Source organism: Anolis carolinensis, chromosome 2 (assembly GCF_035594765.1).
Source record: "Anolis carolinensis isolate JA03-04 chromosome 2, rAnoCar3.1.pri, whole genome shotgun sequence".
In the NCBI taxonomy this organism is placed as follows: Eukaryota; Metazoa; Chordata; class Lepidosauria; order Squamata; family Dactyloidae; genus Anolis; species Anolis carolinensis.
The window spans coordinates 215370343-215398083 of NC_085842.1; the positions used below are offsets into that span (position 1 = coordinate 215370343).

At 43.9% G+C, this 27741-nt stretch overlaps 1 protein-coding gene across 3 annotated transcripts in view; it reads left to right on the plus strand.

The window, feature by feature from the left end:
* The window catches only part of tbc1d2 (TBC1 domain family member 2), a 70052-nt gene that overhangs the window by 24479 nt on the left and 17832 nt on the right, over positions 1-27741 (plus strand). For all 3 annotated transcript variants that reach the window (XM_062971722.1, XM_062971723.1, XM_062971725.1), the window contains 6 exons: positions 9514-9900; positions 11807-11917; positions 14790-14974; positions 16090-16566; positions 17720-17840; positions 22384-22569. In XM_062971722.1, coding sequence (XP_062827792.1) covers positions 9514-9900; positions 11807-11917; positions 14790-14974; positions 16090-16566; positions 17720-17840; positions 22384-22569 — 1467 coding nt within the window. The remainder of the gene's footprint in view (positions 1-9513; positions 9901-11806; positions 11918-14789; positions 14975-16089; positions 16567-17719; positions 17841-22383; positions 22570-27741) is intronic.

Here is a 27741-nt window from a genome sequence, read left to right on the forward strand (position 1 = left end):
TGGAGTATTTCAGATTTCGGAATACTGGATAAGAGATGCTCAGCCTATTTTACAGAAGAGCTCGTGCTTTGAGCTTAGCCAACTTTAGAAGTCTGAGGGAAGGTCAATGTAGCATATCTCATGCAAACCACATACGTTGCCACAAGCCTGAAGTCGTTGTCATGAATTATGATGTAATTCAGGTTCCACTTTTGACATGTCGTTTTACTATAACTACAGTAGAGTCTCACTTATCCAACGTTCTGGATTATCCAATGCATTTTTGTAGTCCGATGTTTTCAATACATTGTGATATTTTGGTGCTAAATTTGTAAATACAGTAATTACTACATAGCATTACTGCGTATTGAACTACTTTTTCTGTCAAATTTGTTGTATAACATGATGTTTTGGTGCTTAATTTGTAAAATCATAATGTAATTTGATGTTTAATAGGCTTTTCCTTAATTCCTCCCTATTATCCAATATATTCGCTTAGCCAACGTTCTGCTGGCTCGTTTATGTTGGATAAGTGAGACTCTACTGTACATGGATTTTTGGAGTTGTTTCCCTCCTTAGTAAACACTTGTTCATAAATATGCAGCCTTGCATCCAGCTGTAGGGAGAATTGTATCTAAATGAATGAAATCACCATGTTTTTACATGACTAATGAGTAACATTTTTCTAAACCAAGAATTAGATGTAATTGGGTTAGTAGTATTCATCTCCGTCTATTGATTGCTGACTTAAAATATTGCCCCAAAAATGGAGAACAATAACAGATACTGTTGCAGTACATCTTGTGTCCCCTTTTAATGAAATTATCAATTGTAGAAGTATTCCTCAAAGTTGATTGCAGTTGACAATTTTGCTCATCTGAAACCATATAGAGCAGGCATGGGCAAATTTTGGCCGTCCAGTTGTTTTGGACACCAACTCCCACAATTCCTAACAGCTGGTAAGCTGGTTGGGATTTCTGGGAGTTGAAGTCCAAAACACGTGGAGGGCTGAAGTTTGCTTGATGTAGAAGGAACTATATTGGCTTACTATAGGACCTTGGAAGGTCTCACTCCCTGCAGTTTTTTTTAAAAAAAGATTTCAAAAAAGGGGGGCAAAAGTAAATAGAGGCATGTCTGTGATGTAGTGCACACATGCATGTGTGATGAGTTGATGATATGTGATGAGTGTGAGAAGCAGATTGATTGCGTTAGAATTGATGTGTGTCAACATGAATGCTGCCAGACATAATGGGTGGCATTTTTATGGTACACGGTGGAAACAATGCATGCTTCCTGTAGATGTAATCAATAAAGTTGTGGTTTTATTTCTTCCATATTCAATGTGTGCTTGTTATATTTTGTGATGCAAAGGGGCTCACCTCTAGACATGCAAGAAACGTTCTTTCTTCTTCGTGGTGCTTCTGTGGAAATCGCACATATGGGATTTTCCCTGCGCCTGCGCAGTGTTCCGGAACCTTCTAGAATCTCTAAATGAAACATTTTGGCGGCAAGCCCCGCCCACTCTCCCCAATAGAGTATATATAGCCCGGTGGGCGGGGCTGGCCCCAGTTCTTTTTCTCCGCCGCTCAGCAGCAGTTAGGAACCTTGAGTATCTCAAACTTTATTTTTGGCCTACTGGTTTGACCTGGACTGTTTTTTGGACACCCGTTGCCTCTCTCCTGCCTATTTGACCTCGGAAAGTACCTCGGAAAAGATCTGATTTGCCTCTCTCCGCCCTACAGACCTAGGAAAGGACTTGACTACTCTTAATTAAGGCCAGTATTAATGGCGTCCTTCTTTAAAAAATGTGATGCGTGTGGGGGCACACTCCCTGAGGCGGATGGCCACGCCAAATGCCTCCTCTGCCTGGGGGAGAGCCATAACCCTCAATCCTGCCAAGTCTGCAGAGGTTTTACCCCCCAAGCGAGGAAAAATAGAGAATCGAGGCTTTAAAGCCTTGCTATATGAACAGGCGCTAGCCCCAAATGCCCCAGGGGCCCAGGAGTCCCGGCCAAGCCCATCGGCCGCTGGAGGTGATGAGGCCGTTGAGCCCTCGTGTCCACCACCTCGAGAGGCCTTGCAGAGTATCACCCAAGAGGCGCCCGGATTAGAAGAGCCAGTACCCACCACTGTGGCACAGCCATCTAAGGGCCTGAAGGAAGGCAAAAAGAAAACCAAGAAAACAAAACATCTCAATAAGGCCCCACGGGCCAAGCCGCTGCCTCAGTGCCAACCGAGGGCAAGCCTCTCTCCAAGATCGGACAACCCCCCTCCCTTGACTCCGATCGAACCTCAGGCCTCGCAAGCGCTTTCCTTATCAGGAATTATCCCTGCCCAGCCGGTGCCGTTACCACCGAGCGTACTGCAGGAGGCGCGGAACCGAGAAAGAAGGGGCAGAAGGTCTAGCTCCAGCTCCAGCTCGAGCAGCCCCCCTCCCTCTCCTAAGCGCCCCAGACGGGGTCGATCAACCCGCCGCCGGCGAGGAGCTGCCTCAGCCAGCTCTGCTGACTCCTCATCCCCACCTCGTGAGGGCTCTACTTACCGGTATGGCAGGGCCAGCTCCTCAGCCCCTTGTCTTCCATACCCTTTTTATGGACAGGGGCTGCCTCCATACCCAATTTTTCCTCCTGGATTCGACCCTTGGGAGCCCTATAGGCAGTTTGCCATTGCCTCGGCACCGGCGCGAAGCCACGCCTCCATGGCGTCGGGCCCGACAACGCCATTGGAAGACAGCCGCCATGGCCACGCCCCCACAAAGCCAGCGCCATTGGAGGTGGCCAGCCAACGCCACGCCCCAGCGATGCCTATGGTGCGCATGCGCCCAGGGACTGAAACGCAGGCTGAAATGGCATCCACCTCCGGAGCTTCCCTTCCTAGGACGCCTGTCCCTCCGCAGCAGGAAGAAGCCCCTAGTGGAGTTGAAGATAAGTCACTGGAAGCCCAGGCAGTAGTTTTAGACCCCCATGATGTTACTGACCCTGGGTCTGGGGAAGATTTTAAGACTTTCTCAGCGCTTCTAGTTAGACTCTCGCGGGCCCTCAATCTGCCGGCTCCAAAGCCTGTTAAAGTTGTTGAGGATCCAGTTTACCCCTCTTCCAAGCAGCATGGGCCTCTAACTACATCCCTGCCGTCACTGCCATATCTCATAGAACTGGTAAAGAATGAAGGAGTCTCCCCAGCCTCCCTTCCTGCAACCCCCAGGAGGGCGGAGTTTTTATACAAGATTGAGCTTTCAGGGGCCCAGTGGCTGGCAAAGCAACCCAGACTGAATTCTAAGGTAGTAGACGCTACCCAACCTAAGGCAGTGCAGAGGTCTCAACCAACTCCAACCGATAAAGAAGGAAAAAAGCTAGAAAGTATGGGCAAAAAGTTTTATTCATCAGCATGCCTATTTGCTCGGATGGCACACTTCACAGCCTATACAGGTGCTTATCAATCCTACCTGTGGGAGAAGATGGCTCCATACATTGATCTACTCCCAATGCAGGACCAGGCGCTGGCAAAGGCGTTCCAGCAAGAGGCGTGTCTTTTGTCGGAAATACAGAAGGAGCTAGCTAAGAATGTGGCTGATGCCTCAGGCAAACTCCTAGCTGGGGCCATATCCCTACGACGGCATGCCTGGCTCCGGGCCGCAAACCTATCCCCATCGGCTAAGTCTGTCATCGAGGACCTTCCTCTAGATGAGGCAGGTATTTTTAACCCAGACACAGATGCCCAAATTAAAGACACACACGAGGTGACACAGGCAGCTCACAAGTACGGTGTTCAGCAGACCTACTACTATCAAAGACGTCGATGGGGACAGTATTATCGAAGTAGAAGATCCTCATCTCCAGCGTTTAGAGGGCGGCAGAGGCCTTCCTTTCGTCCATCGGGATCCAGACGTCCTTCTTTTCCCTTCAAGTCTCAGCACCGAAGTGCAGGAAAGCAGGGTGAGAAGCAGAGGCGCCGGTTCTAGCTCACAGCCTAGAACCCACTCCCGGTTGCCATCCAGTTCAAGTTTAAGTTCTCCAAGTTTATGTGGTTCTGTTTCTAGTTACGGGCAAATGTTATTGCCTCGACATGTTGGAAAGCAGAAAGGGCACCCCACATTCCTAAATAGACTGGGCCCGTTTATAGGTGCGTGGAGACAGATAACGTCGGATGCATGGGTCCTCAATATTATTGAGAGAGGTTATGCGATTGAATTTGAGTCCCTACCCCGCACTGGTACCCTCCGTCCTACCAGACCCTCACAGTGCCTCCGAGATGAGGTAACTACGCTGTTTGAGAAAGGAGCAATTTCCAAGTTTTCGCTTGAGAGGGCTCACAAGTGTTTTTTCTCAAGATATTTTCTTATAAAGAAGAAAGGTGGAGGCCTACGCCCCATCTTAGACCTGAGAGCAGTCAACAGACACATCAAAGCTCGGAGGTTTAGAATGGTCACCCTCGCCACCATTCTCCCCTTCCTCCGCAAGGGAGCATGGTTTGCAACGGTAGACCTTCGTGACGCCTACTTCCATATATCGGTGAGGCGCTCCCATCGCAGGTTCTTGAGTTTCCTTATTGGGGATGTGATTTACTCCTTTAACGTTCTCCCATTTGGTTTAGCCACAGCGCCACGGGTTTTTACCAAATGCATGTCAGTCGTCGCAGCTGCCCTGAGGCAGAGGGGCATCACGATCTTCCCGTACATCGACGACTGGTTGCTAGTCTCTGACTCAAGACCCCAACTTGAATTTGATGTGTCCTTCACCTTGTCTTTCTTGCAGGGACTTGGCTTGATCATCAACGAGGAAAAGTCCCATTTACATCCGTCACAAACGATCCAGTTCATAGGAGCTCTTATGGACTCTATCGCCGAAAGGGCTTACTTACCAGAGGAACGGTTCCGTTCCATCCGTGCTTCTATTTCACAGCTCCGTATGTCTGGACAGGCGTCGGCGTGGCACGTCCAGTCTATCTTAGGCCATATGGCCTCAACAACATCTCTAGTAGACCTGGCCAGACTGAGGATGAGACCACTCCAATTCTGGTTTCTAAAAGTTTTCAACCCGTTGTTCGACAGCCAACGGACACTTCTGAGACCACCAGCCAGCGTCCTGGAATCCCTGGAGTGGTGGCTGAAGCATCACAACCTACTAAAGGGCCTGCCATTCCACCCCCCGACACCATCACTCGAATTGACGACAGACGCCTCTCAAGACGGATGGGGGGCCCATCTCAACGGCATGACAATAAATGGCCGTTGGTCAGCTCAACACCGCACCTTGCACATCAACCTGTTGGAACTACTGGCAGTGGAGAGAGCTCTGCATGCATTCGATCGCCTGCTCCGGGGCAGCACTGTCAGATTGGTAACAGACAACACTACAGTGAAGTTCTATCTGAACAAGCAGGGCGGGACACATTCCAGGCTCCTGCTACAAACTTCCATGAGAATCTGGGACTGGTGTGTGGATCGACGGATAAACCTCCAAGCCGTCCACCTTCCAGGCAAAGACAACGCCTTAGCGGATGCCCTAAGCCGAACGACCACCTCCAACCACGAATGGCAGCTAAACAACAAGGAGTTTCGACTCCTGGCGCGCCGTTGGGGGTGGCCGGCAATAGACCTGTTTGCATCGCCGGAAAACACTCACTGCCCCAACTTCTGTGCCCGTCTTCGCCCGAACGCGACCCCAGGGTGCCTAGGAGATGCGTTTCGTTTTGTTTGGACAGGAGATCTGCTATACGCATTCCCACCCCTTCCTCTGATCGGCAGGGTGGTCACGAAGATTCTACGCGACGACTCCAACTGCATCCTAGTGACTCCGTGGTGGCCTCGCCAACCGTGGTTTGCGCCACTATGGAGGGCAGCCAAGGGCAGCTTCATCAGGTTCGACAACTCTCCAGACCTGCTCACGCTTCATCAGGGCAGAGTCCGCCACCCAGAATTGGCAACTCTACGACTTACAGCTTGGAGGATCGAACCCAACAAGGACTCTCCTCCCCGGTGAAGGCCATTCTTCGGGCAGCCCAAAAGTCTTCCACGAAGCAATCGTACAGATACAAGTGGTCTAGGTTTTGTAAGTTTGCAGAGGCAAGAGGCCTAGACCCCGTCTCGGCCCCAACGTCGGAACTCCTAGACTTCTTATTACACCTATCCACCTTGGGCCTCTCGCTTGCCTCCTTGAAATGCTACCTGGCGGCCATCTCCTGGTATCGGAGGGGATTCGACGGTCAGTCGTGCTTTCAGGATCCCTTAGTGAAGCTCTTCTTTAAAGGTTTCAAAAACTTGCACCCCCCGGTGACCCCACCCGCACCGGCGTGGAGCCTGGAGTTGGTACTATCTCAGTTGTCCAAACCCCCATTTGAACCCATGGCCTCGTGTGATATTTCGCACCTCTCCTGGAAAACGGCGTTCTTAGTGGCGGTCACATCAGCAAGAAGGGTGTCTGAACTTTGCGCCCTCAGGGCGGACCCGCCTTACTTGAGATTTCATAAGGATAAAGTGGTCCTGAGAACTGACGTCACTTTCTTACCCAAAGTCGTTTCTAGATTCCACATGAGCCAGGATCTAACTCTGCCAGCATTCTTCCAGAACCCCTCATCGCCCCTGGAGGTGGCGTTGCATTCCTTGGACGTGAGGAGGACCTTAGCATTTTATACCCAAAGAACTTCGGGCTACAGGAAGTCAACCAGGTTATTTTTAAAATACCGAGCGGATGCTCTGGGGACCCCAGTCTCCTCTCAGCGCTTGGCATCCTGGATAGTGTCGCTGATCCGATTAGCGTATAAACTAGCAGGCCAAGATCCTCCACAGCGGATAGTCGCCCATTCCACGAGGGCGTTGGCTACGTCTCAGGCTTTTCTTAAAGGAGTTCCGTTGGAGGATATTTGCAAGGCAGCAACATGGTCTTCTTCATCCACTTTCGCCACGCACTACAAGCTGGACATCCTGGCGAAGAGAGACGCAGCGTTCGGAAGGGCCGTCCTCTTCTCATGCGTGGCATGACCCACCGCCATTGGTGAGTAGCTTGTCAATCTCCCATATGTGCGATTTCCACAGAAGCACCACGAAGAAGAAGATATAGTTGCTTACCTGTAACTGTGTTTCTTCGAGTGGTGTTCTGTGGAATTCGCACAACCCGCCCATCCTCCCCGCGGTACTCATGCCACAGTGCTCAGCTGCTTCTTCGCGGCTGGGAACTGGGGCCAGCCCCGCCCACCGGGCTATATATACTCTATTGGGGAGAGTGGGCGGGGCTTGCCGCCAAAATGTTTCATTTAGAGATTCTAGAAGGTTCCGGAACACTGCGCAGGCGCAGGGAAAATCCCATATGTGCGAATTCCACAGAACACCACTCGAAGAAACACAGTTACAGGTAAGCAACTATATCATATTTAGCGCCCATAACAGCTAATTCTGATATCCTGCCAATCAGGGAGAGTTGTAAAATGGCAGAAGTGTAAATGTATACCATACCCATTTCTTCTCTCCTTGCCATCTCTTTAGCAAACCACTGCTTAAATCTGAGCCATTTTAACCTGTCTCTGTACCTGTATAGAAAGCAGTTTCTAGGAGGAGAAAGTGGAGTTAGTATAAAATCTGTTTCTGGTCATTTGAGTATATTAGAGTGGCAGGTGCATACATCTTGAACCATGAAGATCAAACTCTGAGGAAAATTGTTTTCTAAGTTATCTAATTATACTATACAGTAGAGTCTCACTTATCCAACATAAACGGGCCGGTAGAATGTTGGATAAGCAAACATGTTGGAAAATAGGGAGGAATTAAGGAAAAGCCTATTAAACATCAAATTACATTATGATTTTACAAATTAAGCACCAAAACATCATGTTATTACAACAAATTTGACAGAAAAAGTAATTCAATACGCAGTAATGCTGTGTAGTAATTACTGTATGTATGAATTTAGCACCAAAATATCACAATGTATTGAAAACATTGACTACAAAAATGCGTTGGATAATCCAGAACGTTGGATAAGCGAGTGTTGGATAAGTGAGACTCTACTGTATAATACGATTTTTGTTTCTGGGTATTTATTTATTTGTCGTGTCAGAAGCGAATTGATATAAATACAGTTATAATGTATTTTAAAAAACAAAGTTAAAAACTTGACATTGTACTAGATTTCCTTTGACCAGAAGCTGGCCACTTGGAGTACTTCTAGTATCGCTGTGAGAAGGTCCTCCATTGTGCGTGTAGCAGGGCTCAGGCTGTATTAGTCTGTGGTTTGCTCTTCTCCACTTTGTAGCCCCATTTCTGAAGGTTAGCTCTGCATCTCGTGGTGCCAGAGCACAGTCTGTTCAGTGTCTTCCAAGTCGCCCAGTCTTCTGTGTGCCCAGGAGGGAGTTTCTCATCCAGTAACAGTCATGGATTGAGGTTCCCGGTTTTGACCTGCCACTTTTGGACTCTTGCTTACTGAGGTGTTCCTGTGAGTGTCTCTGTAGATCTTAAGAAGCTATTTCTTGATTTAAGGCGTTGGCTTGCTGGCCGATATCCAAACAGAGGCTGGACTGGAGATGTCAATGTTTCTGGGTTATAAATGTCATTTCCTAATTGATTCTATCATATAAACATGGAAAAAGTTTATTAAACTTAGAAAACTTTGTTTTTGTGGGACATCCTACAGCACATTTTGCTATATTTATTTATTTATTTATTCCCTTCATTTCTATCCCACCCTTCTTACCCGAACGGACTCAGGGCGGCTCACAGTCTGGCAAAAATTCAATGCCAATATACAATACAAAAAGATAAAACATAAGCAATTAAAACAATTGGATAATTTAACAAAATACAATAAATACATTTAAAACAATAGAATATAAAATACTTGAAGCATTCTTGAACCATACTTGAACTGTAGTCACAAAAACGAAGTTTCTGGGGTATCACAGGGTTGTTGTATGTCTTTCAAACTGTGTGGCCACATTACAGCCCGAAAGACATACAACAACCCTGTGATCCCGGCCGTGAAAGGCTTTGACAACACTTTCTGGGGTATAACAACTACTTTCGAAGTAAGTACAGCACAATCAAACAGGAAATAACCTTTTCAAACCAAGAGTAGAAAATATTTTACATTTTGTTACATATATAGTACAGTCTCACTTATCCAAGCTAAATGGGCGGCAGAAGCTTGGATAAGCGAATATCTTGGATAATAAGGAGAGATTAAGGAAAAGCCTATTAAACATCAAATTAGGTTATGATTTTACAAATTAGGCACCAAAACATCATGTTTTACAACAGATTTGACAGAAAAAGCAGTTCAATATGCAGTAATGTTACGTTGCAATTACTGTATTTATGAATTTAGCACCAAAATATCATGATATATTGAAAACATTGACTATAAAAATGGCTTGGATAATCCAGAAACTTGGATAAGCGAGGCTTGGATAAGTGAGACTCTACTGTATATTGGTCAATCATCCACAGTAGTCCAGTTTTTACTTTACATCAGGGAGAGATGCGTGCTGTACAACTGTCAGTATGAAACCAGTCAATTTCTAAGAGTGCTGTCTTTTTTTCTTCTGCAGGAACTAGTTAAACTTCTCCACAAAGCTCTGGAGGCAGCCCAGCAAGAGAAACGAGAGTCCTGCCGGTATCTGACTACAGCAAAGGAGAAAGACCGGCTGGAGTTAGTGCGGCACAAAGTCAGGCAGATTGCCGAGTTGAACAAGCAGGTGGATGTCCTGGCGATGGAGGGGAAGGAGCTGAAGCAGAACCTGGCTCTAAAGGAAGAGCACATCCAGGAGCTGGCGGCGCATGTGCAGCTTCTGATGGACAAGAACCAGGCCAAGCAACAGGTCATCCTGAAGCTGACAGAGCAGCTCACCAACCACATGCCTGATTCCATTACAGAAGCTGACCTCCTTGCCACAGAGACCATGTACAAGCAGCAGGAAGAGATCGAACATTTGAAGGTATCAGGCACTCAGTGAGACTCACATGTTCAAGTTAAACTAGGCCCAGGTAGTGCTGTGGAAGTGTGCTCCAGCCACAATTGCATCATGGCAGTATGCTTTTCTCTTGATCATTCTCTTTTGCCTAGAATTGAATGACATAACCTAACCACAAAACTAAACAGATCGTGGAAGCTTACCTCATTTAGTGTGCTTCCATGTTAAAAAAAAGATCTACCGTATATACTTGAGTATCAGCCGAGTTTTTCAGCCCCTTTTTAGGGCTGAAAAAGCCCCACTCGACTTATATTTGAGTGAGGGTCCTGGCCAGCTTATACAGTATTTAGATATACTTGAGTATGTAGGTAATCAGAGTTGGACAGTCTTATGTTATTAAAGTCTTATTATTATCTTAAATAGGAGCCTCCGGTGGCCTAGGGGATAAAAGCCTTGTGACTTGAAGGTTGGGTTGCTTACCTGAAGGCTGCCAGGTTCGAATCCCACCTGGGGAGAGCACGGATGAGCTCCCTCTATCAGCTCCAGCTCTATGCGGGGACATGAGAGAAGCCTCCCACAAGGATGGTAAAACATCAAAACATCCAGGCGTCCCCTGAGCAACATCCTTGCAGACGGCCAATTCTCTCACTCCAGAAGCAACTCCGGTTGCTCCTGACACGAAAAAATAAATCTTAAATTTCAGTTTTATGTAGTGGAGTCTCACTTATCCAACCTTCACTTATCCAACGTTCTGTATTATCCAATGCAATCTGCCTTTTAGTAGTCAGTATTTTTGTAGTCAATATTTTCAATACATTGTGCTAAATTCGTAAATACAGTAATTACTACATGACGTTATCGTTTATTGAATTGTTTTTTCTGTCAATTTGTTGTAAAACATGATGTTTCGGTGCTTAATTTGTAAAATCATAACGTAATTTGATGTTTAATAGGCTTTTCCTTAATCCTTATTATCCAACATTTTCGCTATACAACATTCTGCCGGCCCATTTATGTTGGATAAGCAAGACTCTACTGTATTCAAAAACATTTAATCTACTGATACCTCAATGATTGTAATTTTATTGGAATCTATTTTTTTTTAAAATTATCAGTAGCTGCTGCATTTCCCACCCTCGTCTTATATACTTGAGTTAATAAGTTTTCCCAGTTTTTTGTGGTAAAATTAGGTGCCTAGGCTTATATTGGGGTTGGCTTATACTCGAGTATATATGGTACTTATGTCAGGAGGAAGAATTCTATTTTGTGTGTTCCCTACCACAGATATTCTCTAGCCCCCAGTGAAGAATCATATCTGAAGCCCAGCTGTAGCTTGAGACATGTTTGCCACTTCATAGAGGTCACATTTCACCTTGTACAGAAATAAGTTATGGTTATACTACTGGAAATCCAACTAGTTTGGGTATGAAAATGCTACAGGTCTCAGATTTTGTTAGACTGCAGCTCCCAACACTTCTCACTAGATTTGCAGTCCAACAACATCCTCTCATGAGTACATATGTACACGTATGAGCCAGTTCTTATGCTAGCTCAGAACATACTCTGCTCCCATCTTTCTTGCGTTTCTTGAGTAAGCCAATAGTAACTCTAACATGTATTCATCTTTTCTGTTGAATCCTCCCCTTAGTTTCCAGAGGTTGATCTACATTAGCATCCCACTGTAAGCCATTGTTCAGTTTATCTTTGTGACTTGAGCATTTGTATCAGTCTACACATTGACAAGGAAAAGTATGTCTTTTGTTTCATTTTAGCTAACAATGTCTTTGTGGAAGAAGACAAATGAATGAACAAAAAGAAGCTTATTTTCTTCCTTACTGAATTTCATCCACAGTTTTTCTGGGCTAGCAGGATGTGCCAAGAGCAACAAGCCCCTCCGCTCTTTTAATAGCTATTCTTTGTTTTAAACCAGGATGACTTAGAAGCCTACAAGACCCAGAACCAATTTCTCAACTCTGAAATCCACCAGGTTACTAAAATCTGGAGCAAAGTGGCGCAGAGAGAGAAGACTCTCCTGATGAAGGTGAAAAGCAAAAATTTTGTTCATCAAAGTGCTGTTTCTATTTTACTCTAGTTTTCAGATATACAGTAGAGTCTCACTTATCCAACGTTCTGGATTATCCAACGCATTTTTGTAGTCAATGTATTCAATATATCATGATATTTTGGTGCTAAATTCATAAATACAGTAAGTACTACATAGCATTACTGTGTATTGAACTACTTTTTCTGTCAAATTTGTTGTCTAACCTGATGTTTTGGTGCTTAATTTGTAAAATCATAACCTAATTTGATGTTTAATAGGCTTTTCCTTAATCTCTCCTTATTATCCAATGTATTCGCTTATCCAACGTTCTGCTGGCCCATTTACATTGGATAAGTGAGACTCTACTATATAAGGAAATGTCTTCTCTTCCTTATAATCAGTCAGTTCAACTTCTCCTAGAGCTCTGTCATGGCTTTAGCCCCATTCTTCTGCTTTTTAGGTACACCTGTCCTGTAAGTCACCCTAGATACTGAGCTGGCAGCGAGTCAGGATGTAAACTAATGAATGAATTAAATTATTAAATTTCCATGTAAGATGTTCACATTCCAACAGGAGAAGATCCACACCATTGGCCCAACCCTGATATTGTGCTGAAGAGCTAATCTTGCTCCTGACCTTTAACTATTGTGAAAAATATAATATAATATACTTTATTTATATTCCACTCTATCTCCCCGAGGGGACTCAGAGCGGATTACAGGTACATATATGGCAAACATTCAGTGCTGTTACACAATTGACAGAGACAGACAGTACATAAACAGAGGCAAGGGTTCCCTCTTTTCATCTCCAGCATCCGGCTGTGCTTGACTCGGCCAAGGGGAGGTGCTATTGTTTCATTTTCCATGCCGAGGAACCTGTTGTACCAAAGCGGTACCTATTTATCTACTTACATTGTTATTTTCGAACTGCTAGGGGAACAGAAGCTGGGCTGACAGCGGAAGCTCACCCCGACCCAAGCTTGAACTGCCAACCTTCCGATCAGCTTGATCTTCTATACCAACCCGCTGTGCTAGCCCGGCCCTTGTGAGCAGATATCTAAAAAATAGAAACCCTACTCATATGAGTACCCGCTCATGTGTTGATTCTCCATGCAACTTTGTCACTTACATTTTCAGGTGTCTTGATTCTATGGAATACTTATATGTGAGCAGCTACTCATCTATAGCATTTCCTTTCCAAATCTGTGTCCTTTGTGACTGAAATGTGGGACTTGGGCTAGTTAAGGCTAGCACCATTAGTGGCAAGGTTAGTAATGTGGCCTTCTGATCACATAGAGGTCTACACACAATGAATAAGTAGTAGATAAAAATGAAATCTAGAATAAGGCTTTGCAGATAGTAGTGGTCTTGCTTATTAACAGCTGGGTTAAGTGATAGGCCCTAATCCCAACCCAGTAATGTCCTCAAACAAATAGTTAACTGCCAAATTCTTGGGAATAAAATATGAACATGTGTGTGTGATGTAGGAAAACATGTTACCCCTAATTACTGAACTGGATAAGCATTTTGTCAGTGCACCCCGCATCCAACAAAACAACAACAAACATATATTAAATAATATATAATGTAACCTTTGAAAAGAGATTGCCTGAGTGCTACAATGGAAAAACTCAGACTGGGTTGCTGTGTGTTTTCTGGGCTGTATGGCCATGGTCCAGAAGAATTCTCTCCTGATGTTTCAACCACATCTGTGGCAGGCATCTTCAGAGGTTGTGAGGTCTGTTGGAAACCAGGCAAGTGGGGTTTATAGATCTGTGGAATGTTCAGGGAGGGGGAAAGAACTCTTGTCTGCTTGAGGCAAGTGTGAATGTTGCACTTGGCCACCTTGTATAGCATTGAAATGCCTTGCAGCTTCAAGGCCTAGTTGCTTTCTGCCTGAGGAAATCCTTTGTTAGATGTGTTAGCTGGCCCTGATTATTTCCTGTCTGGAATTCCCCTGTTTTCTGATTATTGTTCTTTATTTGCTGTCCTGATTTTAGAGTTTTTAAAATACTGGTATGCTGTTAGGAATTATGGGAGTTGAAATCCAAAACACCTGGAGGGCCAAAGTTTGCCCATGCCTAGGTTAAACTATAATACCACCGGGAGTCCTGGTCAGGACACAATGTGTTCTCTGTGTTCTGCATAATAACGGATACTTGCAATACACAGACCCTTCCTTCTGCACACATCTAGAAAGCTTCCATTGACTGTCTTTTTTTGATACGGTAGAGTACACACAGAGAGGAGCCCCCGGTGGCACAGTGGATTAAACCGCTGAGCTGCTGAACTTGCTGACCTAAAGGTCAGCGGTTCAAATCTGGATAGTAGGGTGAGCTCCTGCTGTTAGCCCCAGCTTCTGCCAACCTAGCAGTTCGAAAACAAGCAGATGTGAGTAGATCAATAGGTACCGCTCCGGTGGGAAGGTAACAGTGCTCCATGTAGTCATGCCCGCCACATGACATTGAAGGTGTCTACGGACAATATTGGCTTGGCTCTTCAGCTTAGAAATAGAGATGAGCACCAACCCACAGAGTCGGACATGATTAGACTTAATGTCAGGGGAAAACCTTTGCCTTTACCTACACACAGAAATGCACCATGCTGCTTTATGTTATTCACTTACTGCTGCTGAAACATTGTTGTCAAAGATGCAACGAAACTGAGAAAAGTGAAGAAGAGATAAGTGGTGGGTACAGAAAGGCAGCCAACAATTCCTGCTTCCCTGTGTGTTTCCTTTCCTTGTGTGCTTCTTGTCTAGTTTGCCTGATATATTTGTATATGCTGAAAAGCTCAGTTCAGTTATGGCTGTATTTAGTAGATTGCACATAATGTGGAGCCAAGCTCACTTTGTTTTTCTATTTCAGTGTGCCCGTCTACAAGCCCACAACTGCCAAATTGAGAGCAAGTACCTGATGCTTCTGCGAAAGCTGCAGGGGCTCCCAGATTTAACCAGTGAACACAAGGAAATGGTGAAAGGACTAATTCAGGAAGCACTGCAGTGGGATGTGAAGGAAGAGGCTGAGATACCTATTCGGCAGAACCCAATCAAGTAAATAGTGTTTACTAATAAGTGTGTGTATGTGCATCCTCAACGCAGCTTTTTTGGTGACGATGCACAGCTGTGGGAAGGGGTGACCAGCTGGTTGAGGATGCAAGAGTTTTGTGGGGAAGGAGTTGCCAAGCTCATTCGTCACTATGATACTGTAAGTGCCTAGATTTGAATGGCGACTATGTTGAGAAGTGGTATTTGGGCGTGGCTTTCTACTGCATATGGTAAATGTTTTCTCCTATACTTTGTTCATTTTTAATTCCAAAACGTAATCTACTTTTTGGATAACCCTCATATAATATAGTGCCCCCGGTGTTAAACAGCTGAGCTGCTGAACTTGCTGACCGAAAAGTCAGCAGTTCAAATCCGGGGAATGGGGTGAGTTCCCGCTGTTAGCCCCAGCTTCTGCTAACCTAGCAGTTCTAAAACATGCAAATGTGAGTAGATCAATAGGTACCGCTCTGGCAGGAAGGTAACGGCGCTTCATGCAATCATCCCGGCCACATGACCTTAAGGGTTTTTACAGACAGCGCCGGCTCTTTGGTTTAGAAATTGAGATGAGCACCAATCCCCAGAATCTAGACTTAATGTTAGGGGAAAACTTTTACCTTTACCTATAGTGCAAGAACAGGAAAAAGAAAATATTAGATTACTTTCTAACTATCAGCTTGCATTTTGAAAACGTACATTATCTCATATTTCCTACTGAATGTTTGAGAAGACGCACTTTAAAAATATTACTTGACTGATTTACACTATGTAACAAAAATTGAACCATTTTTTTTCCTGGTTTGAAAGTGTTATTTCCTGTTTAATTGGGAGGTACTTACCTTGAAAGTAGTTGTTATACTCCAGAAACTTTGTTTTTGTGGTCGCCACAAACTATGTTGTCCTGGTTGAGACTATTCATTGAAAAACTATAGCAAAATGTGCTGCGGGATGTCCCGCAAAAACAAGTTTTTGTAGTTTAATAAACCTTTTTCATGTTTCTGTGATAGAACCAGGTAGGAAATGACATTTATAACCCATTAATAAAAATCGTGTTACATAGTGATATTAAGTCTTTTTATCAGCTGACAGCCCTAACGATCTATCATGGACGTTTTACTCTGCAGGGAATATGATGACTATGGGTTTATGACAATTCCCGAATATGAAGCTTCAGACTGGAAACTGCTGGCCAAAATCCAGGCCTTGGAGATCAAATCCAGCAACCTCTTGAACCAGGAGGTCCTGGAGAAACCCCTTTCTGAGAAGTGGAATAACCTTGGAGAACTGAGTCCCTCCTCAGAGCTCAAAGCTTTGCTGCGCTGCGGTGTTCCCCCAGAGCACCGTCAAAGGGTTTGGAGATGGATTGTGAGCCACCGGGTGCAGCATATCCGTTCTCCGGGACATTACCAAAACTTGCTCAAGAAGTGCGAAGCTGCTGAGCACCCGGCTTCCCGACAGATCGAGTTGGACCTTCCCCGCACCCTGACGAACAATAAACATTTCCTGTCACCTACCTCCCAACTTCTTCCCAAACTCCGAAGGGTTTTACTTGCATTCTCCTGGCAAAACCCTACTATTGGCTACTGTCAGGGATTGAACAGGTGAGGGTTCATGGTTTGCATTTCTTAACTCCTTTTTGTTAGCAACCAACACTTTGCTGAACCCGTATTGAAATCCAGTAGACTTCAGGTGAGGCATGATACAGTACAAACAATTTTAACAATAAGAGGTACTGTATATACTCAAGCATAAGCCGAGTTTATAGGCCCTTTTTGAGGGCTGAAAAAGCCCCCCTCGGCTTATACTCAAGTGAGGGTCCTGGTCAGCTTATACTTGGGTCAGCTTATATTCGAGTATATAAGGTACAGTTATTAATTTTTATTGTTATTGTTATTATTAAATTTATTATTTTACTCTATTTATTATTATTATTACATTTATTATTTTACCCTAGTATTACTACATTTATTATTTTTCTCTTATTATTGCATTTATTATTTTACTCTGATATTATTTTATTACATTTCTTGTTTTTCTCTATTATTATTACATTTATTATTTTGCTGTATTATTATTATTACATTTACTGTTTTACTCTATTGTTATTATTATTATTTTTCTCTATTTTTATTAGTACATTTATTATTTTACTCTTATTATTTTACTGTTTACCGTATTATGATTGGAAGGATACGTAAGCACATTTACATTGAAGAAGGTTAGAATAATGATTTAATCAGAGTTGGACAATCTTATCTTAAATTACAGTTTTATGTAAATATTTAAAATAATTTAACCTACTGATGTCTCAATTAAATGTAATTTTATTGGTATCTATTTTTATTTTTGAAATTTATCAGTGGGTGCTGCATTTCCCACCCTCGACTTATACTCGACTCAATAAGTTTTCCCTTGTATTTGACCATAAAAATGGCTCCAATGTAATGTAAGGAAATGTGACATTTTGCAATCCATCAAAGTCTTAAATGCACATGAAAGGAAGCTGCGCATATCACTAAGGATCGCCATAAAGTTCTCGCCATATGTGCTTATGCTATTGAAAAGGGAAACAGTGTTACATTTTAAATACTAAACTCAAAAGAGGGGCGTATTGGCAGTTGCAGAAAAGCCCCATGTATTTTTCAGAAGTATTGTTTTCATGGTTGCTTTTAGCACCAACTGAAAGGCCACTGTTGTAAGAACTAGTTGTATGATTGTCTGCTTTACTTAACTATTGTGTCTCATTCATCGTAGACTAGCGGCCATTGCACTGTTGGTCTTAGAAGAGGAAGAAAATGCTTTCTGGTGTCTGGTACATATCACTGAGAATCTAATGCCTCCAGATTACTACAGCAACATGCTAATAGGCTCACAAGTAAGTCTGGGATTCACCATTGTGACAAGTCATAGGGCAATTGTCAGGGAGAAAAATATTGAAGAATTACCATATCTATACACATAATAAAAGTGGAAATAGGTATGTATGTATGTGTGTGGCTGGGATGTCCAGTTACACAGACAAGCTCCCACAAATAGCTATAGCTCTCACTACTCAGGAGACACCCTCCCTCCAATGACATTGCAGGTTATAGAGAGCGCAGTGAACATGTCCAAGAGCCCTGCCAATGTCCTCCACAAACACCATATTGCCCATACCCAAGTGAAGACTTTTATTTGGGGACATTTTCATCCTAGATTTTGTGTTTTTCCTCAACTCAAACATCCCAGTGTTTCTTACACTCACCATTGGTGTGGAATTTGCATGACCCCGCCCACTGTCTCTCCCACAACCCTTTCCTATTCTTTTCTATGACACACAGCAAACAGAGGATTTGATCAGCAACTGAACATATTAAAGAGAGAGATTTGGGGAGAATTCACCATGATTTATAAGAATTGTAGGTACTGGGATGTATAGTTCATCTGTAATCTAAGAGCACTCTGAACTCCACCAACAATGGACCTGGAACTAACTTGACACACAGAACCCCCATTAATAATAATTTATTACCCGCCTCTTCCAAATGTAATAATAATAATAATAATAATAATAATAATAACAACAACAACTTATGCCTCAAGTACCACCTCCCAGTAGCAAAGAACTGGTGGGATCACAAACCTGCAAAAGTATTGGAAAATGAGCACGCAAAGATACTGTGGGACTTCCGAATCCAGACTGACAAAGTTTTGGAACACAACACACCAGACATCACAGTTGTGGAAAAGAAAAAGGATTGGATCATTGATGTCGCCATCCCAGGTGACAGTCGCATTGACGAAAAACAACAGGAAAAACTCAGCCGCTATCAGGACCTCAAGATTGAACTTCAAAGACTCTGGCAGAAACCAGTACATGTGGTCCCGGTGGTGATGGGCACATTGGGTGCCGTGCCAAACGATCTCAGCCGGCATTTGGAAACAATAGACATTGACAAAATTACGATCTGCCAGCTACAAAAGGCCACCCTACTGGGATCTGCGCGCATCATCCGAAAATACATCACACAGTCCTAGACACTTGGGAAGTGTTCGACTTGTGATTTTGTGATATGAAATCCAGCATATCTATCTTGTTTGCTGTGTCATAATAAAATAATAATAATAATGTTATACTTTATTTATATTCCGGTCTATCTCCCCAAGGGGATTCAGGGCGGATTACAAAACACATATACGGGAAACATTTAATGCTGTGATACAGTTAACAAGGACAGACAATACATAAACAGAAGTAAAGGCTTTTTCCATATTTTCCATTTTTAGCATCTGGACAGGAGATTTCAATAGCCACAGCTGTGTCTGGGGCTATGACGAAGATGATAGAAATGGCGAAGCAGTTCTAACGTGGGCCGACAATAGTAGAATGAGCCTCCTTCATGACAGTAAATTACCACCATCATTTAATAGCGGCCGATGGAAGCGTGGTTATAACCCTGATCTGATTTTTGTAAAGGAAAGCATAAGCCACCAATGCACCAAAAGGGTATTAAACCCAATACCTAACACACAACACAGACCAATATGCTGCGTAGCATATGCAGCTGTAAGACCGAAAAGTGTCCCATTCCGCAGAAGATACAACTTCAATAAAGCTAACTGGACAAAGTTTACAGAGACCTTGGAAGCTGCTATTTCTGATATAGAACCTTCTATAGAGAATTATGACCTGTTCGTAGAAGCTGTGAAAAGATCCTCAAGGCTCTCAATCCCTAGAGGCTGTCGCACAAGCTACCTACCAGGCCTAAACGAAGAATCACTAAATCAGCTACAAGAATATCTCATTATTTCAAGAGAACCCATACAGTGATAGCACTATAGCAGCAGGCCAAAAACTATCTACAGCCTTAGCTAATGCTAAGAAAGACCGTTGGATAGAGCTGCTTGAGAACCTGGACATGTCCAAGAGTAGTCGAAAAGCCTGGCAATTGCTGAGACACCTGGATAGTGACCCTCCGGTCAACCCTGGACACGCGAACGTGACACCAGATCAGATAGCTCACCAGCTAATTCAAAATGGGAAAACCAACCGCAGCAGAATAAAGATGAAAATCAACAGGGTGCCAGAACTTGAAACCCACCAGTTGTCTTCTCCTCTAAACCTGAAAGAACTCAGAGAAGCCATAAAGTGATGTAAGACTGGTAAAGCACCTGGCCTAGATGACCTGATGATGGAGCAATCAAACACTTGGGGGCCAAAGCTGAAAAGTGGCTTTTGAAATTCTACAATCAATGCCTGGCACACAAACAGATTCCCAGAGCATGGAGGAAAACTAAGATAATTGCCATCTTAAAACCTGGTAAAGATGCCTCCAATGCCAGGAACTATCGACCAATCTCCCTCTTATGTCATCTATATAAAGTCTATGAGAGGATGCTATTAAATCGACTAGGACCTGTTATCGAACCCAAGCTTATTGCACAACAAGCAGATTTCAGACCAGGGAAAAACTGTACAGGTCAAATTCTTCATCTGACTGAACATATCGAGGAAGGCTATGAGAAAGGCTGCATTACGGGAACAGTTTTTGTGGACCTTACGGCAGCCTATGACACGGTGCAACATAGAAAAATGCTGCATAAAGTCTACCATATCACCCGGGACTTTGACTTTACAAAAACTGTCCAGACCCTCTTAGAAAACCGCAGCTTCTATGTGGAGTTTCAGGGCCAGAAAAGCAGTTGGAGGAGGCAAAAGAATGGTTTACCCCAAGGCAGCGTTCTTGCACCAACCTTATTTAATATCTTCACGAACGATCAGCCACAACCACCACTCACAAAGAGCTTTATATATGCTGATGACCTTGGCCTTACAACACAAGCGAAAGATTTTGAAACAGTTGAAAAGCAACTCACCAATGCCTTGAAAGATCTCTCCAGCTACTACAAAGAGAACCATCTGAAGCCTAACCCTGCCAAGACACAAGTGTGTGCTTTCCACCTACGTAACCGCGAAGCCAACAGGAAACTGAAAGTTACTTGGGAAGGCCAAGAGCTCGAACATTGTTTCCATCCTAAATACCTTGGTGTCACCTTAGACCGAACACTAACATATAGGAAACACTGCATGAACACCAAGCACAAAGTAGCTGCACACAATAACATCCTGCGGAAACTGACTGGCAGCGCATGGGGAGCAGACCCACAAGTAATAAGAACATCAGCCCTGGCCTTGTCTTTCTCAACTGCAGAGTATGCCTGTCCTGTTTGGCACAAGTCTGCCCATGCAAAGCAGGTGGACATAGCACTGAATGAAACATGCAGAATCATCACGGGATGCCTTAAACCTACACCTGTTGATAAACTCTACAAGTTAGCTGGCATTGCCCCTCCTGACGTGCGACGGGAAGTTGCTGCTAACGGTGAGAGAGAAAAGGTCGAACATTGTGAAAGCCACCCACTGCATGGCTATCACCCTCCTCCCACCAGACTCAAATCAAGGAAGGGCTTCATGAGAACCACCACTCCTCTTGATGTTCCTCCAGCAACAGCAAGGGTGTCCCTCTGGTCAGCTAAACCTGGCAATTCTAACTGGATGGCCCCCCAAGAGGGTCTTCCTCCAGGGGCAAACCAAGAATGGGCAACTTGGAAGTCCCTGAACAGACTCAGAAGTGGAGTGGGCAGATCAAAAGACAACTTGGCAAGGTGGCACTACCTGGAGGAATCCTCCACCTTGTGTGACTGTGGAGCTGAACAAACAACTCAGCATATGTATGCTTGCCCACAATGCCCTGCCTCATGTACGGAGGAGGAGTTGTTTAAAGCTACAGATAATGCGGTTGCTGTTGCCCGCTTTTGGTCCAAAACTATTTAGTTGCTTGTGATTTCCTTTTTTTATTTCCATTATTTGAAATGTATTTGTTGTACAATGCTTTTGACACGAAATAAATAAAATCTGGACATTGTGCTTAACTTGGCCACCGGGGGTGGGGGCTGTCATTCCATCTTCCATGACAAGGAGCTTTGTCAACCTTAGACGTCCTCCTGATCGAATTGGAAATTCACCTCAACTTGCAGCTTTGAACTGGTCCTATAGATGTCCAAGTTTAGGAATGTTCATTCATCATATAGATGCGGTGTTGAAATCTATTTAAATGTTCAAATTTTTAAATGTGGCTGAGTGGGTATCAAAATATTTTAACTTAGACTCTGCTATACTTTTTGGCCGCACATCATTTGATTCATTATACATATTTAATATTGTTTTGACATATAAGTAAACAAAAGATTATGACCAAAACACCTTTTGGAAAGCTCACTAAGCACCTTATGCCCATAGGCTGATTCTATTAGATCAGATTGGGAGATATTCATACATTTGTACCTGTCATTTGGAGAGCACAGAAGTTGTTGACATAGAACCTTTCTGACATGATTTCTCTTTCTCCTCCTCCTTCCTAATGTTTTGCTCCATCCAGGTAGATCAAAGGGTCTTCAAAGATTTCTTGTCAGCAAAGCTTCCCAAACTGACAGCTCACTTAGAACATCATCGAATTGATCTGGCCCTTGTGACCTTCAACTGGTTTCTGGTTGTATTTGTTGATAGTCTTGTCAGTGATATTCTCTTCAGAGTCTGGGATGCGTTTCTTTATGAAGGCACAAAGGTAGGAGAATCCATCTATCTTCCTTAATATTTCCTTAATAATCCAATTTTAATCTTGTGTTGAATTAAGGGAATTTACATAAAGATTGACTTAATAAGTTTTTTTTTAATTCAGTGAGTCTATTGAGAAAACCAGACTTTTGGAAGTGTGACCCTTTTGGAGATTAATTGGCATAGACACTATTTGAAATAATCATAAGCTTTTGGAAAAGCATGACCTTGTTAGAGATCGTAACCTTTTGTAAAGTATGATCTTCCTGAGAAGAGTTAAAAATTCGGTTGAGTCGATCTCCTTAGTGGCAAATATTCATGCAAGGCAATTTAGGCTTCTCGGCTGTTAGACTGATATCCCTGATTATCTTTTTGAATTGTTAGGAACAAAGATATGTCAATGCACAAAATATATAGATCTTCAGAAATATTATTTCAGTTACCCAAAATAACATCTGCTCTCACATAAAATATATTGCTTTTAAATCATGCTCTCAAGAGATTCAAACACGAGTAGTATTCATTAAAAGTTAACATAGTTGATTTACTTACAAACTTCATGTATTTAACTACAGATACATTGCTTATTGGTTTTATGTTGACTCAGTGGTTCTCAACTTTCCTAATGCCGTGGCCCTTTAATACAGTTCCTCATGTTGTGGTAACCCACAACCATACATTTATTTTCGTTGCTACTTCATAACTATAATTTTGCTACTGTTATGAATCATAATGTAAATACCTGATATGTAGGATGCATTTTCATTCACTGGACCAAATTTGGCACAAATGCCCAATACACACAAATTTGAATACAGGAGGGGTTGGGGGGGACCTGATTTTGTCATTTGGGAGTTATAGTTACTGGGATTTCTAGTTCACCTACAATCAAAGAGCCCCTTGAACTCCACCAATGATCGAATTGGGCCAAACTTCCCATACAGAACCTTCATGACCAACAGAAAATACTGGTCTTTGGTGACCCCTCTGAACCCCCCTTGTGACTCCTCCCCAGTGATCCCGACCCCCAGGTTGGGAAATGCTGTATTAACTGAATTATACTTAAAACTGTACTATAGTTTACTATACATCTGCAGCAAACAGACTCATATATTAACTAACATTTCACTGCAGCATACTGACTATACTCCTGCTCTAGCTGACATCTACCGACTTCACTCACTTCTAACTCAAACTGACTCAAACCTCAACTGACTTGGCTGACTCCAACTAACTTCTGGTTCTCACACTGAACATTCTAAGATCAGGGTCACATGGTCTGTAGTCCCTCCCACAACCTCTAACAACATAGAGTTAAAGGAAAATACACACCAATATATACATACTAGGCTTGCTCAAATAATTCGTTTTCCCCGTTTACCGTTATTGATTCGTTTTTTTCGGATTTTTTGAATCAATATTGAATCTTGGCTGTCCACACGCCTGGATATCGCGGTTTCGAACCGCGATTGGCCGTTTTCCGTAATGGCGCCTTTTTTTTCGTTTTTAAAAAATGCTTTGTCAAATCATCCAAACTTTTTTAAGTCCACTGGGGCAATCTAGTGTGTTGTTTGCCCCTTGTAGCCAATCAGAGAGCACGTTTAACCAGGGGGAGGGGCTGGTAGGACGTGCTTAATGAAAACAGCGTGCACACGCCTCGTGGCTCAGTCGCACTGGGACTTTTGGAGAGGGTGGAAGGGTAGAGATTCATTGGTGTAGGCAGGCAGGAAACATTGCTGCGTCACAGCATGGCTGTGTGAAGACCAGGACAGGAGAAAAGGTGGGGTGGTCTGTGGCTGAGTTTGGTGGTGTGGGTCTTAGGTCTTTCTATTTCTTTTGTTGTTGCAAACTTGCAAAGGGCTGTCCTGTGGGTGTTTTTCCTGTTCAAAATACAACTCCTTTTGGGGAAAGAAAAGCTTGCCTTTGTGCCTTGCCTTCTTTGTGTGTGTGTCTGCCAGGGACGCTTTGAAAAAGAGTTGCATATCCCATCCAGTTCAAAATACAACTCCTTTTGGGGAAAGGAAAGCCTGCCTTTCTGCCTTGCCTTGTGTGTGTGTCTGCAGGGACGCTTTGAAAAAGAGTTGCATATCCCATCCACTTCAAAATACAACTCCCTTTGGGGAAAGGAAAGCCTGCCTTTCTGCCTTGCCTTGTGTGTGTGTCTGCAGGGACGCTTTGAAAAAGAGTTGCATATCCCATCCACTTCAAAATACAACTCCCTTTGGGGAAAGGAAAGCCTGCCTTTCTGCCTTGCCTTGTGTGTGTGTCTGCAGGGACGCTTTGAAAAAGAGTTGCATATCCCATCCAGTTCAAAATACAACTCCTTTTGGGGAAAGGAAAGCCTGCCTTTCTGCCTTGCCTTGTGTGTGTGTCTGCAGGGACGCTTTGAAAAAGAGTTGCATATCCCATCCACTTCAAAATACAACTCCCTTTGGGGAAAGGAAAGCCTGCCTTTCTGCCTTGCCTTGTGTGTGTGTCTGCAGGGACGCTTTGAAAAAGAGTTGCATATCCCATCCACTTCAAAATACAACTCCTTTTGGGGAAAGGAAAGCCTGCCTTTGTGGCTTGCCTTGTGTGTGTGTCTGCAGGGACGCTTTGAAAAAGAGTTGCATATCCCATCCAGTTCAAAATACAACTCCTTTTGGGGAAAGGAAAGCCTGCCTTTGTGGCTTGCCTTGTGTGTGTGTCTGCAGGGACGCTTTGAAAAAGAGTTGCATATCCCATCCACTTCAAAATACAACTCCTTTTGGGGAAAGGAAAGCCTGCCTTTCTGCCTTGCCTTGTGTGTGTGTCTGCAGGGACGCTTTGAAAAAGAGTTGCATATCCCATCCAGTTCAAAATACAACTCCTTTTGGGGAAAGGAAAGCCTGCCTTTCTGCCTTGCCTTGTGTGTGTGTCTGCAGGGACGCTTTGAAAAAGAGTTGCATATCCCATCCACTTCAAAATACAACTCCCTTTGGGGAAAGGAAAGCCTGCCTTTCTGCCTTGCCTTGTGTGTGTGTCTGCAGGGACGCTTTGAAAAAGAGTTGCATATCCCATCCACTTCAAAATACAACTCCCTTTGGGGAAAGGAAAGCCTGCCTTTCTGCCTTGCCTTGTGTGTGTGTCTGCAGGGACGCTTTGAAAAAGAGTTGCATATCCCATCCAGTTCAAAATACAACTCCTTTTGGGGAAAGGAAAGCCTGCCTTTCTGCCTTGCCTTGTGTGTGTGTCTGCAGGGACGCTTTGAAAAAGAGTTGCATATCCCATCCACTTCAAAATACAACTCCCTTTGGGGAAAGGAAAGCCTGCCTTTCTGCCTTGCCTTGTGTGTGTGTCTGCAGGGACGCTTTGAAAAAGAGTTGCATATCCCATCCAGTTCAAAATACAACTCCTTTTGGGGAAAGGAAAGCCTGCCTTTCTGCCTTGCCTTGTGTGTGTGTCTGCAGGGACGCTTTGAAAAAGAGTTGCATATCCCATCCACTTCAAAATACAACTCCCTTTGGGGAAAGGAAAGCCTGCCTTTCTGCCTTGCCTTGTGTGTGTGTCTGCAGGGACGCTTTGAAAAAGAGTTGCATATCCCATCCAGTTCAAAATACAACTCCTTTTGGGGAAAGGAAAGCCTGCCTTTGTGGCTTGCCTTGTGTGTGTGTCTGCAGGGACGCTTTGAAAAAGAGTTGCATATCCCATCCAGTTCAAAATACAACTCCCTTTGGGGAAAGGAAAGCCTGCCTTTCTGCCTTGCCTTGTGTGTGTGTCTGCAGGGACGCTTTGAAAAAGAGTTGCATATCCCATCCAGTTCAAAATACAACTCCTTTTGGGGAAAGGAAAGCCTGCCTTTCTGCCTTGCCTTGTGTGTGTGTCTGCAGGGACGCTTTGAAAAAGAGTTACATATCCCATCCAGTTCAAAATACAACTCCTTTTGGGGAAAGGAAAGCCTGCCTTTCTGCCTTGCCTTGTGTGTGTGTCTGCAGGGACGCTTTGAAAAAGAGTTGCATATCCCATCCAGTTCAAAATACAACTCCTTTTGGGGAAAGGAAAGCCTGCCTTTCTGCCTTGCCTTGTGTGTGTGTCTGCAGGGACGCTTTGAAAAAGAGTTGCATATCCCATCCACTTCAAAATACAACTCCCTTTGGGGAAAGGAAAGCCTGCCTTTCTGCCTTGCCTTGTGTGTGTGTCTGCAGGGACGCTTTGAAAAAGAGTTGCATATCCCATCCACTTCAAAATACAACTCCCTTTGGGGAAAGGAAAGCCTGCCTTTCTGCCTTGCCTTGTGTGTGTGTCTGCAGGGACGCTTTGAAAAAGAGTTGCATATCCCATCCACTTCAAAATACAACTCCTTTTGGGGAAAGGAAAGCCTGCCTTTCTGCCTTGCCTTGTGTGTGTGTCTGCAGGGACGCTTTGAAAAAGAGTTGCATATCCCATCCACTTCAAAATACAACTCCCTTTGGGGAAAGGAAAGCCTGCCTTTCTGCCTTGCCTTGTGTGTGTGTCTGCAGGGACGCTTTGAAAAAGAGTTGCATATCCCATCCACTTCAAAATACAACTCCTTTTGGGGAAAGGAAAGCCTGCCTTTCTGCCTTGCCTTGTGTGTGTGTCTGCAGGGACGCTTTGAAAAAGAGTTGCATATCCCATCCAGTTCAAAATACAACTCCTTTTGGGGAAAGGAAAGCCTGCCTTTCTGCCTTGCCTTGTGTGTGTGTCTGCAGGGACGCTTTGAAAAAGAGTTGCATATCCCATCCAGTTCAAAATACAACTCCTTTTGGGGAAAGGAAAGCCTGCCTTTCTGCCTTGCCTTGTGTGTGTGTCTGCAGGGACGCTTTGAAAAAGAGTTGCATATCCCATCCACTTCAAAATACAACTCCTTTTGGGGAAAGGAAAGCCTGCCTTTCTGCCTTGCCTTGTGTGTGTGTCTGCAGGGACGCTTTGAAAAAGAGTTGCATATCCCATCCACTTCAAAATACAACTCCCTTTGGGGAAAGGAAAGCCTGCCTTTCTGCCTTGCCTTGTGTGTGTGTCTGCAGGGACGCTTTGAAAAAGAGTTGCATATCCCATCCACTTCAAAATACAACTCCTTTTGGGGAAAGGAAAGCCTGCCTTTCTGCCTTGCCTTGTGTGTGTGTCTGCAGGGACGCTTTGAAAAAGAGTTGCATATCCCATCCAGTTCAAAATACAACTCCTTTTGGGGAAAGGAAAGCCTGCC